Source organism: Sus scrofa, chromosome X (genome assembly GCF_000003025.6).
Source record: "Sus scrofa isolate TJ Tabasco breed Duroc chromosome X, Sscrofa11.1, whole genome shotgun sequence".
NCBI classification, from domain to species: domain Eukaryota; kingdom Metazoa; phylum Chordata; class Mammalia; order Artiodactyla; family Suidae; genus Sus; species Sus scrofa.
Genome location: NC_010461.5, coordinates 51,693,911 through 51,708,952, shown reverse-complemented (window position 1 = coordinate 51,708,952; position 15,042 = coordinate 51,693,911). Strand labels below are relative to the sequence as shown.

The following is a 15,042-nucleotide window of genomic DNA, read 5'->3' as shown; positions in this document are numbered from 1 at the left end:
TTTCTATTGTTTCCTTTAAGATCTCTGTTGCCTTATTGATTTTCCATTTGGAGGATCTGTCCATTGATGTGAGTGGGGTATTAAAGTCTCCTACTATGATTGTATTCCCATCCATTTCTCCCTTTATGTCTGTTAATATTTGTTGTATGTATCTGAGTGCTCCTATATTTGGGGCATATATGTTGATTACAGCAATATCCTCTTCTTGTATGGATCCCTTAACGATTGAATAGTGTCCTTCTTTGTCTTTATGTCTTTTGTCTTAAAATCTATTATGTCTGATATAAGTATTGCAACTCTTGCTTTCCTGCCATGTCTATTGGCAGGAGATATTTTTTCTCACCCCATCACTTTCAATATATATGTGTCCTTTGTCCTACATGAGTTTCTTGCAAGGAGCAGATTAAAAGTTTTTTGCTTTTTATCCACTTAGCCACTCTGTGTCTTTTGATTAGAACATTCAGTCCATTGACATTTAAGCTGATAATTGATAGATGATTATTTATTGCCATTTCAAACATCATTTTCCAGTTGATTCTATGATTCTCCATTCTTCCTTTCTTTTTTTTTTTTTTTGTTGGATTGTCTCCAATTATTTTCTGCTCGAGTGTTTTTCTTTTCATTTTTTTGTGAATGCAATCTTTGGTTTTGATTTGTGCTTGCCCTGTTTTTTAAGTATGTTAACCCCTTCCTATAATTGGGTGTTTTAGCCTGATAGTCCTGTAGGTTCAAACACTTCATTACCATACTAAAATTAAGAAAAAACAAAGAAAAAATTAAAAAGAGTCTACTTACTTCCTTACTTCCCTTGCCCAAATTTTATGATTTTGATGACTCTTTTTTAAATTTTATTTTGTTTTAAACATATTCATGATTAAATCAAATCTGTATGCTGCCTTATTTGAGTGAATGCTATCTGATTGTGGTTTCCTCAATCCTTGTGTTCCTCTTTTTTCTTTTTCTTTTCTTTTTGGTTTAGAGAAGCCCTTTCAATATTTCTTTTAGCCTGGGTTATGTATTGCTGTATTCTTTTAGCTTTTGTTTGTTGGAAAAATATTTTATTTCTATTTTAAATGACATTCTTGCTGTATAGAGTATTATAGGTTGCATATTTTTCCTTTCAGTGCTTTAAATATCTCTTGCCATTCCCTCCTGGCCTGTAGAGTTTCTGTAGAGAAATCAGCTGATAGCCTTATGGGAGTTCCCTTTTAGGTAACATTTTGCTTTTCTCTTGCTGCCTTTAGGATCCTCTCTTTATCATTAATTTTTGCCATTTTTATTATAATGTGTCTTGGTGTGGGTCTATTTGGGTTCAACTTGTTTGTGGCCCTGTGTGTTTCTTGTATCTTGAACTCAGTATCCTTTAGATTTGGGAAGTTTCCATTGATAATTTCTTCAAATATATTTTCCATTCCCTTATCTTTTTCTACTCCTTCTGGAATTCCTATTATGCATAGATTGGACTGCTTTGTATTATCCCATAGGTGTCTTATATTGCTTTCAGGTTTTTTGATTTGGTTTTCTGTCTGCTGGCCTGATTGGGTGATTTCCATTATTCTATCTTCCACATCACTAATTTGTTCTTCTGCATCATTCATTCTGGTTTTTACTGCACTTAGCTCCGTTTGTATCTCTGCAAATGAATTTTCTAGTTTTTCTTGGCTTCTCCTTATATTTTCTAGTTCCTTTCTGAGGGAGTCTGTATAACTGTTCATATCTTCTCTTCATTCCTTCAGTATTTTCACTATTTCCCTTTTGAACTCCAAGTCTATGAGACTGCAGAGGTCTGTTTCATTGTTGGCTGCTTTAGGTGAGTTCTCCTATTGCATTAACTGGGAGTAGTTTCTGAGCTTCTTCATCTTGCTTGTTATTTTGTTTTTCTTGGTGGAGTTGTAATCCCCGTGGCTGGGCAGGATTTTCCCTGGCACTACTGTGGATTTTACCAAGGGCTGGTGGTGTTGCTCAGTATTCTTTGAGGCAGCATGGCTTTTCCTGGGGGTGGGCAGGGCTAGCAGGGTCTCTCTGAAGCAAAGATGGACTTCCTGAGGGAAGGATGGACTGGGAGGTCAGCACTGTTGTGGAAGCAGATTTTGCATGGCTGGGCGGAGCTTGATCTGGTGTTTCTGGCCTGTGGGGCTCTTCCAGGGAGCTGGTGGTGCTGGTCACTGATCCATGGGAGTGTATCACCTCCCGAGGGTGGGAGCCACTAGCCAGGTCACTGGGGGACAAATGGGCACTTCCCCAGGGCAGCCAGAACTGGCAGGACCACCCCACAATGGAAGTAGATTTCCTGTGTCCTGATGGTGCTTGCTCTATGTTTTCTGGGCTGTGGGACTCTTCCAGGGGGCTGGTGGTGCTGGTCAGCTGTTCCATGGGAGTGTAGCACCCTCCGAGGGTGGGAGTGGCTAGCTGGGCCACTAGGAAACAAAGGGGCACTTCCCCAGGGCTTCTGGGACTGGCAGGACTGCCCCACAATGGAAGCAGATTTTGCACGGCTGGGCAGAGATTGCTCTATCATTTCTGGGCTGCAGGACTTTTTCATGAGGCTAGCAGTGCTGGGTGCTGCTCCATGGGAGTGTAGCCCCTCCAGAGGGCAAGCAGGCCAGGGAAGGGAAAGCCCCTGAGGTGGTCGGCTTCCTACAAGTGGTGAGGCCAGCCCTCTGGGATGGCAGGCAGCCTCAGGCCAGGTGTGCATGTGGGGTAGGGGTAGGGGGATGCACTGGGAAGCACTGCTTTCTGCTAGCTGGCAGGCAAGTGCACTTGCTGTGGCACAAGGAGTATTCTATGGCAGTCCACCTCTCCTCCTCTGCCCTCCCCAACACTGGCACCTTGTCTCTCCTGTGGGTCCAGCTAATCTCCCAGGTTCCCTCTGTTGTGGCTTTCCAATCCCCAGCCCTTAGTGTATTGCTCCCTCCACCCATGACTCCCTGCTTCCTAATCCCTCAGGCTGTCTCTGTACTGCCAACCCAACTGATTGCTTCCTGGTCCCTCAGGCAGTCTCTGAACCACCACCCCCCCAGCCCACTCCTGGGCACTAACCTTCAGAGCTGAGGTCTCAGTGCCCGGTCCCCACCCAAGCATCTTGATTTTTGGTGACTGTGCCAGTAGTTCAGATTATCTGTTCAGCTCTCACTCTGCTTTTCAGATCTTGGACCTACTGCTGTGCTCTTCTCGGCATCTGGAGATCCCTCCAATTCGGTTGATCTTTCTTCCATCAATTAGGTGTCTTTCCAGGGTGTGGGATCCCTTTCTCCTCCACAGTTCCCTTTTGGGAGTGCCTGTCCAGTCCCAATTCCCCTTCTCTCTCCTCTTTTCTCTTGTTTTACCCAGTTATGTCATGAGATTCTTGCTGTTATTGGAGTTTAAGTTCTTCCGCCAGTGATTAATTGCTGTTCCGTGTGAGTCATTTAACCTGTAGGTGTACTTTTTTGTGTATGTTTGTGGGAGAGGGCGAGCACGTCCCCCTACTCTTCTGCCATCTTGCCTTCCCCCACTTAAATAACTTTAAATGTTGTAAAATCAATAAAATATTGAATCATTATGTTGTATACCTGAAACTGACATAATAATCAACTATATTTAATAAAAATATGATATTTGAAAAAGGAATACTGTAACTACATTTCTCTTACAATAGAAATTATGCCAAAATTCAAAATAACACTAACAGCCACACACTATTGCATGATATTGCAGAAGGAGCATTGGAGTCAGATTAAGGTTTTAATATTATCTTTGGCATTTATTACTTGTAAAATCTTGGGAAGTTACTCACCCTTGAATTTGAGTCTACTCATCTGCAAAAATGAACATATTTAGTTCATTTTGTACTATTATAGTGGGGGTTAAATCAGATGTGCAGAGCACCAAGCACAGAGTATATATTTATAAATGTTAGTTTCATTTCATTCATCTGAAGCTAGATGACTTAAGTTCAAGTCCTCATTTTGCTACATATTAGCTATATCAAGTGATCTCAAGGAAGTCATTTAACTGTGCTAAGCTCTAGTTTTGTCATCTAAAAAATAAAGTTGCTATGAAAATTATATAGAACTATATCTTAAAATGTACCTCCTTCTTAGTAATTCAAGCGTACAGTAATGATATGGCTTATAATACATGCTCCTATCCCCGTGGCTATGAGAGCATCCAATACTCTGCTAAGTTCTGTGGGTAAAGCAAGGGAGGCATAAAACAAGGTCCCTGCCCTCAAAGACAATGGGGGTAAGCAAATGAAAAACTTTCTATTATACTGTGTTCTGATTGTTTACAGTCTAAGAATTCTAGTAAGTTAATTAAGCAATAGGACATCTAAGTAGGCTCCTGATCACTGGGAATTTTCAAGTCAAAGCTGGATGATGACTCATTTTAGAAATATAAGGAGAGTTTCCTAAGGCTCTCTGATAGGAAATAAAAAAGTATATAAAGTCAGTATGGAATAAAGAATGAAGGCACTCTTCGTTCTATATCACTTTCCTATTGGCTGCTAAAACAAATCACCACATATTTAGTGGCTTAAAATTATACCAGTTTATTTTCTTACAGTTCAGGAGGTCAGAAGTTTAAAATCAAGGCATTGGTAAGGCTATGTTCTTTTTGCTGGCTTCAGGGAAGAATCTGTTTCCTTGACTTCAGTTTCTGGAGGCTGCCCACATTCTTTGCCTCCTGGCTCCTTTCTGACATCACCCCAAGTTTTTGCTTCTGTCTTCACATCTACTACCCATTTTGATTTTTCTTCCTTCTTTTGCTCCTTCTTATAAGGACTCTGTGATTACATTGAGCCTATCTTAATAATGCAATATAATTTCTCCCATCTAAAAATCCTTAGCTTGGAGTTCCTGTCATGGCTCAGTGGTTAATGAATCCAACTAGGAACCATGAGGTTGCAGGTTTGATCCCTGGCCTTGCTCAGTGGGTTAAGGATCCAGCATTGCTGTGAGCTGTGGTGTAGGTTGCAGACACGGCTCAGATCCTGCATTGCTGTGGCTCTGGCATAGGCTGGCGGCTATGGCTCCAATTTGACCCCTAGCCTGGGAACCTCCATATGCCATGAGAGTGGCCCAAGAAATGGCAAAAAGACAAAAAATAAAAATAAAAAAAATAAAGATCCTTAGCTTAATCATGGTTATCTTACCATGTAAGGTAACATATTCTCAGATTTAAGGGTTTGGATGAAGACATTTTAGAGGACTATTATTCAACTCAGAGATAATCATTAGGATAAGAAAAGTCAGGCTGGTGCTCATGGAGGCAGTATACATTGAAGGATATGGAGATAGGGAGGTGGTAACTCTTAGGTTGGAAAATGACATAAACAAATGTAGTGGGGTAGAAATCACCATAATTTACATGGGAGACTATTAAAGGGATTTATACAAATGTAATAGGTGTGAGGGATGCTAATCAGATGGGAGGAGGGAAAGGTCAGATCACAAAGTCAGGCAAAGGAGTCCAAATTCGGGAAAATGGCAAATGGGAGTTACTTCAAATTCCCAAGTAAGCCCCCAAGTAACTTTTTTTTGGTCTTTTTAGGCCTGCACCCACAGTATATGGAGGTTCCCAGGCTAGGGGTCAAATTGGAGCTATAGCTGCCAGCCTATGCCAAAGTTGCAGCAACACCAGATCCAAGCCTGTTCTATGGCCTATACCACAGCTCAGGGCAACATTGGATCCTTAACCCACTAAGCAAGGCCAGGGATCAAATCCACAACCTCATGGTTCCTAGTGGGAAATGAACTCCCCAAGTAACCTTTATACAAAAATCCTAAAGGATTTTTAGGATGATTTGTTTATCTAATAAGAGAAGGCAGAGGGGACCTCAAGAGGAACAAATGCTGAATTATTACATCTCCTCTGAAGAATTGCTGATGTCTAAGGTGGTTTTAGAACACCTGAAAACAAGATGGCAAGAATTTCAAAGGAGAGACAAAAGTCCAGGCAGGATCATTTTAGCCTCTGTCCACCTAGTGGTGCACAAGCCACAGCCAACAACCAAAGGACTTTCATATTCCAAAAGAAGACAATTTGTGTGAGTTTAGGGCAGTTTTTAGAGAAAGAGACAGAAAACATACCAGTCTTACCTCATTGCCACATTACTTCCATCTATGACAACTGGCCTTAAATTGTCACTGTTGTCTATTTCATCTTCAAGAGACAATTCAGGACTTGCAATCTCTCTGGAGCTGGGCCCTCGAGGCATTAACACACTCAAGTTGACCTGCCCTTCCAAATCACCTTTGTTCCCAAGTCTGACAAGCTCTGCCAATACATCATTAATAAGTGATTCTGGACCCAACTTATTCAGCACTGATTGAATCTGTTCTTCTGCATAACCCAACTTTAAAGCAAAATCCATCTTGGCTTGGTATTCTTTTTCCAAGTCAATCTTCCCATCCTGTAGAATGCTGCTCTGGGAGAAGCTTGGGTGATCTAGGCAGGGTGATCTGCAGAGCTGACGATGTGGCTTAGAGGGAATCTCCTTTTTCTTCAGTTGAACATCTCCAAGTTGGCAGCTGTTATCATTGTTTCTACTTTTAAGGTTCAGATGCTCAGTATCAGTCTCAGGGCTCAACCACTCTTCATAATCAGCATTACCCTGCTCTGTGCTATCTTGCTTAGGCTGTTGCTTCTCTTCCTTGGAGGCACTCTTCTTCATTTTTGGTGTTTCCACTGCAGCGGTGGCCGTCATCCCGTTTAGTGGACAATCTGAGGTCTAATCAGTTTCTTTTTCTTTTTAGCTTGCTTGAAATCCATTTACAGTGTCATTCCTTTGTGTAAAATGTGGTGGTAGTGATGGTGCAAGAGTTTGCTTGTTTGGTTTGTTATGTTCAGATGTTACAAGTTCCTACAAACAAACACATACCATAATCATGTTTAGTAGACTTATGGAAAATTATTTTAGAATACATTGTTTGCTTTCTAAGAAACTATAGTTTGTCTGACATTGTATTTTTCTATTGGAAATTATTGGACTGTTGAAAGAATATCAAGCACCTTTGCAGACCAGAACAGTATGAGACTATAAAATCAACTACAAGGAAAAAACAAACAAAAAATCAAATATGTGGAATCTAAATAGCATGCTACTAAACAACCAATGGGTCACTGAAGAAATCAAAAGGAAAATTAAAAAATACCTTGAGATAAATAAAAATGTCAACACAATGGTACAAAATCTATGAGACTGAAGAAAAGGAATTTTAAGAGGGAAGTTTATAGTGATACAAGCCTACCTCAGAAAAAAGAAAAGTCTGAAATAAACAATCTAAAGTAACTAGAAAAAGAACAAACAAAACCCAGAGTTAGTAGAAGGGTATAATAAATTAGAGCTGAAACAAATGAAATACAGACAAAAAGCAACAGAAAAGATCAATGAAACTAATAGCTGATTCTTTGAACAGACACAAAATCATTAAACCTTTAGCCAGATTTATCAAACCAGAGAGAGGGGGTCTAAATAAATATAATCAGAAATGGAAGTGGAGATGTTACAACTGTTAGTACAGAAATACAAAGAATCATAAGAGATTACTACATATAATTATATGTCAATAAAATGGATGGCCTAAAAAATGGATAAATTCCTAGAAACATAGTCTCATAAGACTGAATCAGGAAGAAATGAAAAACATAAAGATCCAAGTAGTGGAATTAAAACTGTAGTGAAAAGCCTAACAAATAAAAGTTTAGCACTCAATGATTTTACAGGTAAATTTTGCCAAACATTTTAAAAATTTACCACCTCTCCTTCTCAAACTATTCCAAAAAATTCAGGAGGCAGCAATGCCTCCAATCTCATTCTATAAGGCCAGCATTACTCTGATAACAAAACTCAACAAGGAACAACATTAAAAAAGAAAATTATAGGCCTAATCATTGATGAATATAAATGCAAAAATCCTCAATGAAATATTAAAAAACCAAATTCAAAAATAAATTTAAAAATTCATACACCTTGAGCCTTTATCCCAGGAATGCAAGTATTTTTCAATAGGCAAAAGTAAATCAATATGATATACATATTGAAGAATAAAAATCATATGATTACCTCAATAGATGTCTAAAAAAACCTTTTGACAAAATTTAACATCTGTTTATGATAAAAACTTTCCAGAAAATGGTATAAAGGGAATATACTGCAACAATAAAATGGCCTTATATACCACTACAGCCAACATTATACTCAACTGTGAGGACCATAAAACATTTGCTTTAAGATCAGGAACAAGATAAGTTGGCCCACTCTCACCATTTTTATTCACATAGTATTGGAAGTTCTAGCCACAGCAATCGTACAAGAAAAAGAAATTAAAGGAATCCAAATTGGAAAGGAAGAAGTAAAACTTCTTGCAGATGACATCATGCTATATATAGAAAACCCTAAAGATCCCACCAAAACCAAAAACTATTATAAGTGATAAATGAATAAATTTGTAGGATACAAAGCTAATATACAGAACTCTATAGCATTTCTATACATTAAAAACCATCTATAAGAAAGAGAAATTAACAAACAATCCCACTTAAAATTGCATCAAAAAGAATAAAATACCTAGGAATAAATTTAACTAGGGCAGTGAAAGATGTGTACTCTGGAAATGAAGACATTGATAAAAGGAATTGAAGACAACACACAAAAAATGGAAAGATATAATTTGTTCATGGATTGGAAGAATTAATATTTTTAAAATGTCCATACCACAAAAAGAAAGCTACAGGTAAAATGCAATCCCTATCAAAATACAAATGTGGTTTTCATAGAAGTAGAACGAATTTTAAAATTTATATGGAACCATGAAAGGTCCTGAATAGCCAATGTGATTTTGAGAAAGAAGAACTAAGCCAGAGATAGCATGTTCCCTGATTTAAAACTATACTACAAAGTTATAGTAATTAAAACAATAAGATATTGGCAAAAAAAGACACATAGATCAAAAGGACAGAATAGAGACCCCAGAAATAAGCCAATGCTTATATGGTTAATTAATTTATGACAAGGGAGATAAGAATATATAATGGGGAAAGACAGCCTCAACAATAAATGGTGTTGGGAAAACTGGACAGCTGTATTTAAAAGAATCACACTGGATAACTTCTTAAACAATATACAAAAATAAATTCAAAATGGATTAACAATTTAAGTTTAAGACCTGAAACCATAGAACACCTAAAATAAAACACAAGCTGTATGCTCTTTGACATCAGTCTTAGCAACATTTTTTTTTTCAGATATGCCTCCTCAGGCAAAAGCAACAAAAGAAAGTAAACAAATGGTACTACATGGGACTAATATGTGCTTGCACAATGAAGGAAATTATAAGCAATGAAATAGCAACCTACCGAATGGAAGAAGATATTTGCAAATAATATCTCTTCAATAAGAGCTTAATATACAAAATATATAAAGAATTCATATAACCAAATAACAAAAAATCCCCAAACTTTATGATTAAAAAATGGTCAGAAGTCCTGAATAGGCAGTTCTCCAAAGATAACATACAGATGGACAACAGATACATGAAAAGATGATTATTTTATTAATAATCAAGGAAATGCATCAAACCCACAATATCACCACACCCCTATTAGAAAGGGTATCCTCAAAGAGACAACAAACAATAATACTTGGTGAGGATATGGAGAAAAGGAAACCCTCATGCACTGCTGGTGGGAATGTAAATTGTCTCAGCCAATATGGAAAATAGCATGGAGGATCCTCAAAAAATTAAAAATAGAATTACCAGCATTTCTACCTCTGGATATTTACATGAAGTAAGCAAAACCTCCGATTTAAAAAGAATATGCACCCCTATGATCATTGTAGCATTATTTACAGTAACCAAGCTATGGAAGCAATTTAAGTGTCCATCAAAATAGGCGAATGGTTAAAAAAACTGTGATACACACACACAATGGAATATTATTCTGCTGTAAAAAAAGAATTAAATATTGCCTTTTGAGACAATATAGATGGACCTGGGAAGCATTATGTAAAGTGAAATAAGTCAGACTAAGACAAATATTGTAAATTACACTTGTGTATCTAAAAAGCTAAAAAATAAGGGGTTCCCATTGTGGAAACAAATCTGACCAGCGTCATGAGGATACAAGTATGATCCCTGGCCTCGCTCAAAGGGTTAAGGATTTGGCATTGCCGTGAGTTGTGGTGTAGGTTGCAGACACGGCTCGGATCTGACATTGCTGTGGCATAGGCCAGTGGCTATAGCTCTGATTCAAAATCTTTCTTTCTTTCTGCCAGGTAAATTTTCCAGATATGACACCATATTCTTCTCACTAAAGTTGCACCCCGCTCCTCAAGAGGACTTCAACATTACTCTTTGAAAAATATCAGGCACCCCATCTACTGGGAAGACTGGAAAACTGCTACAATTGCTTTCAAGCAATTTAAGCTGGCTATAAGGCTCACAGATAGAGACATGCTCTAGAAAGTGAAAAAAGTTTGTGGACATTCATGAATTGTATCTGCAGCCTCTTTTAAACATAAGACAAGACACCATAAAACACCTAGAAGAGAACATAGGCAAAACATTCTTTGACATCAACCATACAAAAGTTTTAAGTCAGTTTCCCAAAGCAATAGAAATAAAAACAAATATAAACCAGTGGGACATAATCAAACTTACAAGCTTTTGTGCAGCAAAGGGAACCATTAAAAAAATAACAAGCCACAGAAGAAGAGAAAATATTTTCATTTTTTTAATACCATTTTTTTTGTCTTTTTGCCATTTCTCGGGCCGCTCCTGCGGCATGTGGAGGTTCCCGGGCTAGTGGTCAAATCGGAGCTGTAGCTGCTAGCCTACGCCAGAGCCACAGCAACGCGGGATCCGAGCCACGTCTGCAACCTACACCACAGCTCACGGCAATGCCGGATCATTAACCCACTGAGCAAGGGCAGGGATCGAACCCGCAACCTCATGGTTCCTAGTCAGATTCGTTAACCACTGCACCACAACGGGAACTCCGAGAAAATATTTTCAAATGATGCAACTGACAAAGGCTTAATCTCAATGCTATAAAATTTGGTTGTGATGATTGTTATACACCTATAAATGTAATAAAATTCCTTGAGTAATTAAAAATAATAAAATAAAATAAAATATATAAACAAATTATACAACAGTACAGCAAAAAAAAAAAAAACCCAAACAACCCAATTGAAAAATGGAAATAAACATTTCTCCAAAGAAGACATATGGATGGCCAAAAGACACATGAAAAAATGCTCAACATCACTAATTATCAGAGAAATACAAATCAAAACTACAATAAGGTACTACCTCACACAGGTCAGAATAGCCATCATTAGTAAGTCTACAAATAACAAATGCTAGAGAGGGAGTAGAGAAAAGGGAACCCTCCTACACTGTTGGTGGGAATGTAAATTGGTACAACAACTTAAGAAAACAGTACAGAGGTACCTCTGAAAACTAAATATAGAACTACCATATCATCTACCAATCCCACTCTTGGGCATATATCTGGACTAAACTTTCACTGAAAAAGATACATGCATGCCTATGTTCATTGCATTACTATTCGCAATAGCCAAGACATGGATAAAACCTAAATGTCCTTCGACAGATGAATGGATTTAGATGATGTGGTACATATATACAATGCAATGTTACTCAGCCATAAAAAAAAAAAACTAATGCCATTTGCAACAACATGGATGGACCTATAGATTCTCATACTAAGTGAAGTAAGCCAAAAGGGAAAAGACAAATACCATATGATATCATTTCTTTGTGGAATTTAAAATATGGAACAGATGATCATATCTAAAAAGAAAAAACCAGAAACAGATCATGGCCTAGAAGAACAGACTTGGGGTTCCCAATGGGGAAAGAGGAGGTAGTGGGATGGATTGGCATTTTAGGTGGTTTTTTTGGAAGCAAACTGTTATATTTGGAAAGGATGGACAATGGGATCATACTGTACAGCATGGGGAAATTTGTGTGATTGGGTCACTTTTTTCTACAACAGAACTTGATTAAACATTATAAATCAACTATACTTTAATAATAATAGTTAAAAAAAGATGCGGTACATATACACAATGGAATACTACTCAGCCATAAAAAGAACAAACTAATGCCATTTGCAATGACATGGATGGAACTAGAGACTCTCATACTAAGTGAAGTAAGTCAGAATGAGAAAGACAAATACCATACGATATCACATATCTGGAATCTAGTATATGGCACAAATGAACCTATCTGCAGAAAAGAAACCAACTCATGGACATGGAGAACAGACTTGTGGTTGCCAAGAGGGAGAGGGAAGGAGTGGGAAGGACTGGGAATTTGGGGTTATTAGATGTAAACTATTGCATTTGGAGTGGATAAGCAATGAAATCCTGCTTTATAGTACAGGGCACTGTATATCTAATCAGTTGTGATGGAACATGATGGAGGATAATGTGAGAAAAAGAATGTATATATATGTAAGACTGGGTCACTTTGCTGTACAGCAGAAATTGACAGAACATTGTAAATCAACTATAATAAAAACTTTTTTAAAAGAAGAGAATTAGGGGCAATTTTATTTTTAAACCACTCTTCTAATTTGTATTATCTGTCCTTGCAGTTTTGAGTTCTAGTATGGCCAAAGTGTTTCTGATACTTTGAGATTTGTTTTCCTCATGTGAAATGAGGATGAGGATAGTTACCTCATACAATAAGGATTACAAAAAATGAATAAGAAAGTGCCTAGAAAAGGGAGCAGAACATAGTAGGTCCTCAATATATGTAAAGGGTACAACAGACACCACCAGGAGTTTGATTTCTTAAAAAATAAGATTAACAGTGAGGCAAAGCTGTAGACATGAGAGCATTGACAAGCTCTTCAGATAGCAGCTGTGCTCAGAAATATAAAACCAAACTATCTTTGTAACTAGTGTACTAGTGTTTTCCAGTTACAGTTCAATTTTATCCATATAAACAAGAATAAAATTTATGAGGGAAGTTCCCATTGTAGCTCAGCAGTAATGAGTCTAATATCCATGGGGAGGCATGTTTCATCCCTGGCTTCTCTCAGTGGGTTAAAGGATCTGGCATTGCCATGAGCTGTGGTGTAGGTCACAGGTGTAGCTCAGATCTGGCATTGCTGTGGCTCTGGCGTAGGCTGGCAGCTCCAATTTGACCCCTAGGAACTTCCATATGCTTCAGGTATGGCCCTAAAAAGAAAAACAAAAGGCCATTTCCTTTGTAATTTCCATGTTTACTATCTGACTTGCATTTTATTCTCTTCAAAATAATTTCCTGTGCATATAGAAAATTGAAAAAATTTCCCCCGAATTTGTTCAAAGCTCCAAAGCCAATTAAAACATCTATTTATAAGACTAAATATTTTCTTGGCAAATAAGAGGTACATGTAAAAGAAAAATTTGACTGCTCTGAGCAAGCAGACTTAATGTCTAATTATTACTGTGAAAGTTTCCCTCTTAATAACACTAAGGTAGAAGAAAAATTAATGGCTTAGCACACATAAACTTGAATTTACCTTTCAAAGCCTTAAACTAGATTTTAAGAGAAATGGTCCTCTGCCCTAAAACCTACATAGGTGTGTAAGTGTTGAATGTTTTTTTTTTGTTTGTTTTGTTTTACAATGAAAACTTCTTGAAGCAAAGATAGTAGGAATGTCTTTTCATTCAAAAGAACAGTCACTGAGTGCCAGAGACTGACAAAACCAACTCTAAGAGAAACCAGAACTGATCCTGTCTCCAAAGAACTCTCAAACTAACTAAAAAAAAATTGATTAGAAGTGGCTCTAAGAAATGTTAAAATGTAATTATACAGAGGATGCTCATATCAATTATTGTCCAAGTTGAGACAATTTTGAGAATGAAAGAGTATTGCTAATAATTATGTCAGGACAACAGGAACACACTGAGGATGTCCCAGGCAAAGGTAGATATGTGTTGGTCCTTCAAGTTACTTGAAATTTTTCCATTGACTTACAGAAGTGGGACTGCTTGATTATATCAGTAGGGTGGGAGATGGGTGAGGTGGTTGAAGAAATTAGGAATAATTCAAGAAAAATATAATATATAGAAAAATTTTCTTATTAATTAATTAACTAAAATTTACTTAGTGCTGATTGTGCCAGGAAACATGTTAGCAGCTGGGGCATAAAAACAGACATGAATTATAATCTCATGGTGCTTATAGAGGTGGTGGTGGGAATGGAGATAGATAATAATCAAATAATTATTTAATTCATAATTAAAAACTGTGACAAGTGATTAACTCTTAAAAAGTATAGGGATGTATGAGTTGAGCCTTAAAGGAAAGAGTAACAATTGCTGGATAGGGAAGAATTTTTAAATTATATGTATATATATAATATATGTAATATATTATATAATATTTAAATTATATATTATAATTATATAATTATATATAATTTTATATAATCAAAAATCATATATATATATATATATATATATATATATATATATAGCTCAGCAGTAATGAGCTTGACTGGTATCTGTGGGGTATAACTATATAATTAGTATAATTATATAATTATTATATAATAAATTATATATTGATTCCATAATACAATATATACTTTTATATAAAATTTTAAAATTATATATAGATAAATATATATAGAGAGAAGATGTAGATGATATTCACATGTCATGCTTAATATTACTGGTTAGGATGGCTAAAGGAAAATAATTACTTTTGCTGAAAACGAAGGTGACTGGGAGGAAAAGTTTCAAAGATGATGTTCTAGTTGTTCTTTATAACAGGTGTTAAAAAGAGATTTTTATCTTCCATTGTACTGATTGAAAAAAAAATCAAGACTACTGGCATATTTTGGAAAATCACATTAGCCAGAAGAAATTATAGGACTAGAGGTAATTTGTTTTAATTAGTTAATGGCTTTATCACCAGATAGCCATGTGTTACAGGTACAGAGCTTTTCTATAATTTGCTTAAGAATGTAATTAAACAAATGGTTGCAAACTTGCATACAAATCTAAAAAAGCAAAGAAACAAATGCAGG

General features: G+C 36.8%; 1 protein-coding gene across 2 annotated transcripts in view; it reads right to left on the bottom strand.

The window, feature by feature from the left end:
- Window positions 1–15,042, bottom strand: part of ZC3H12B (zinc finger CCCH-type containing 12B) — a 518,102-nt gene that overhangs the window by 40,675 nt on the left and 462,385 nt on the right. For both annotated transcript variants that reach the window (XM_003360341.4, XM_021080065.1), the window contains one exon: window positions 6,081–6,844. In XM_003360341.4, coding sequence (XP_003360389.1) covers window positions 6,081–6,688 — 608 coding nt within the window. In that variant the 5' untranslated portion in view covers window positions 6,689–6,844. The remainder of the gene's footprint in view (window positions 1–6,080; window positions 6,845–15,042) is intronic.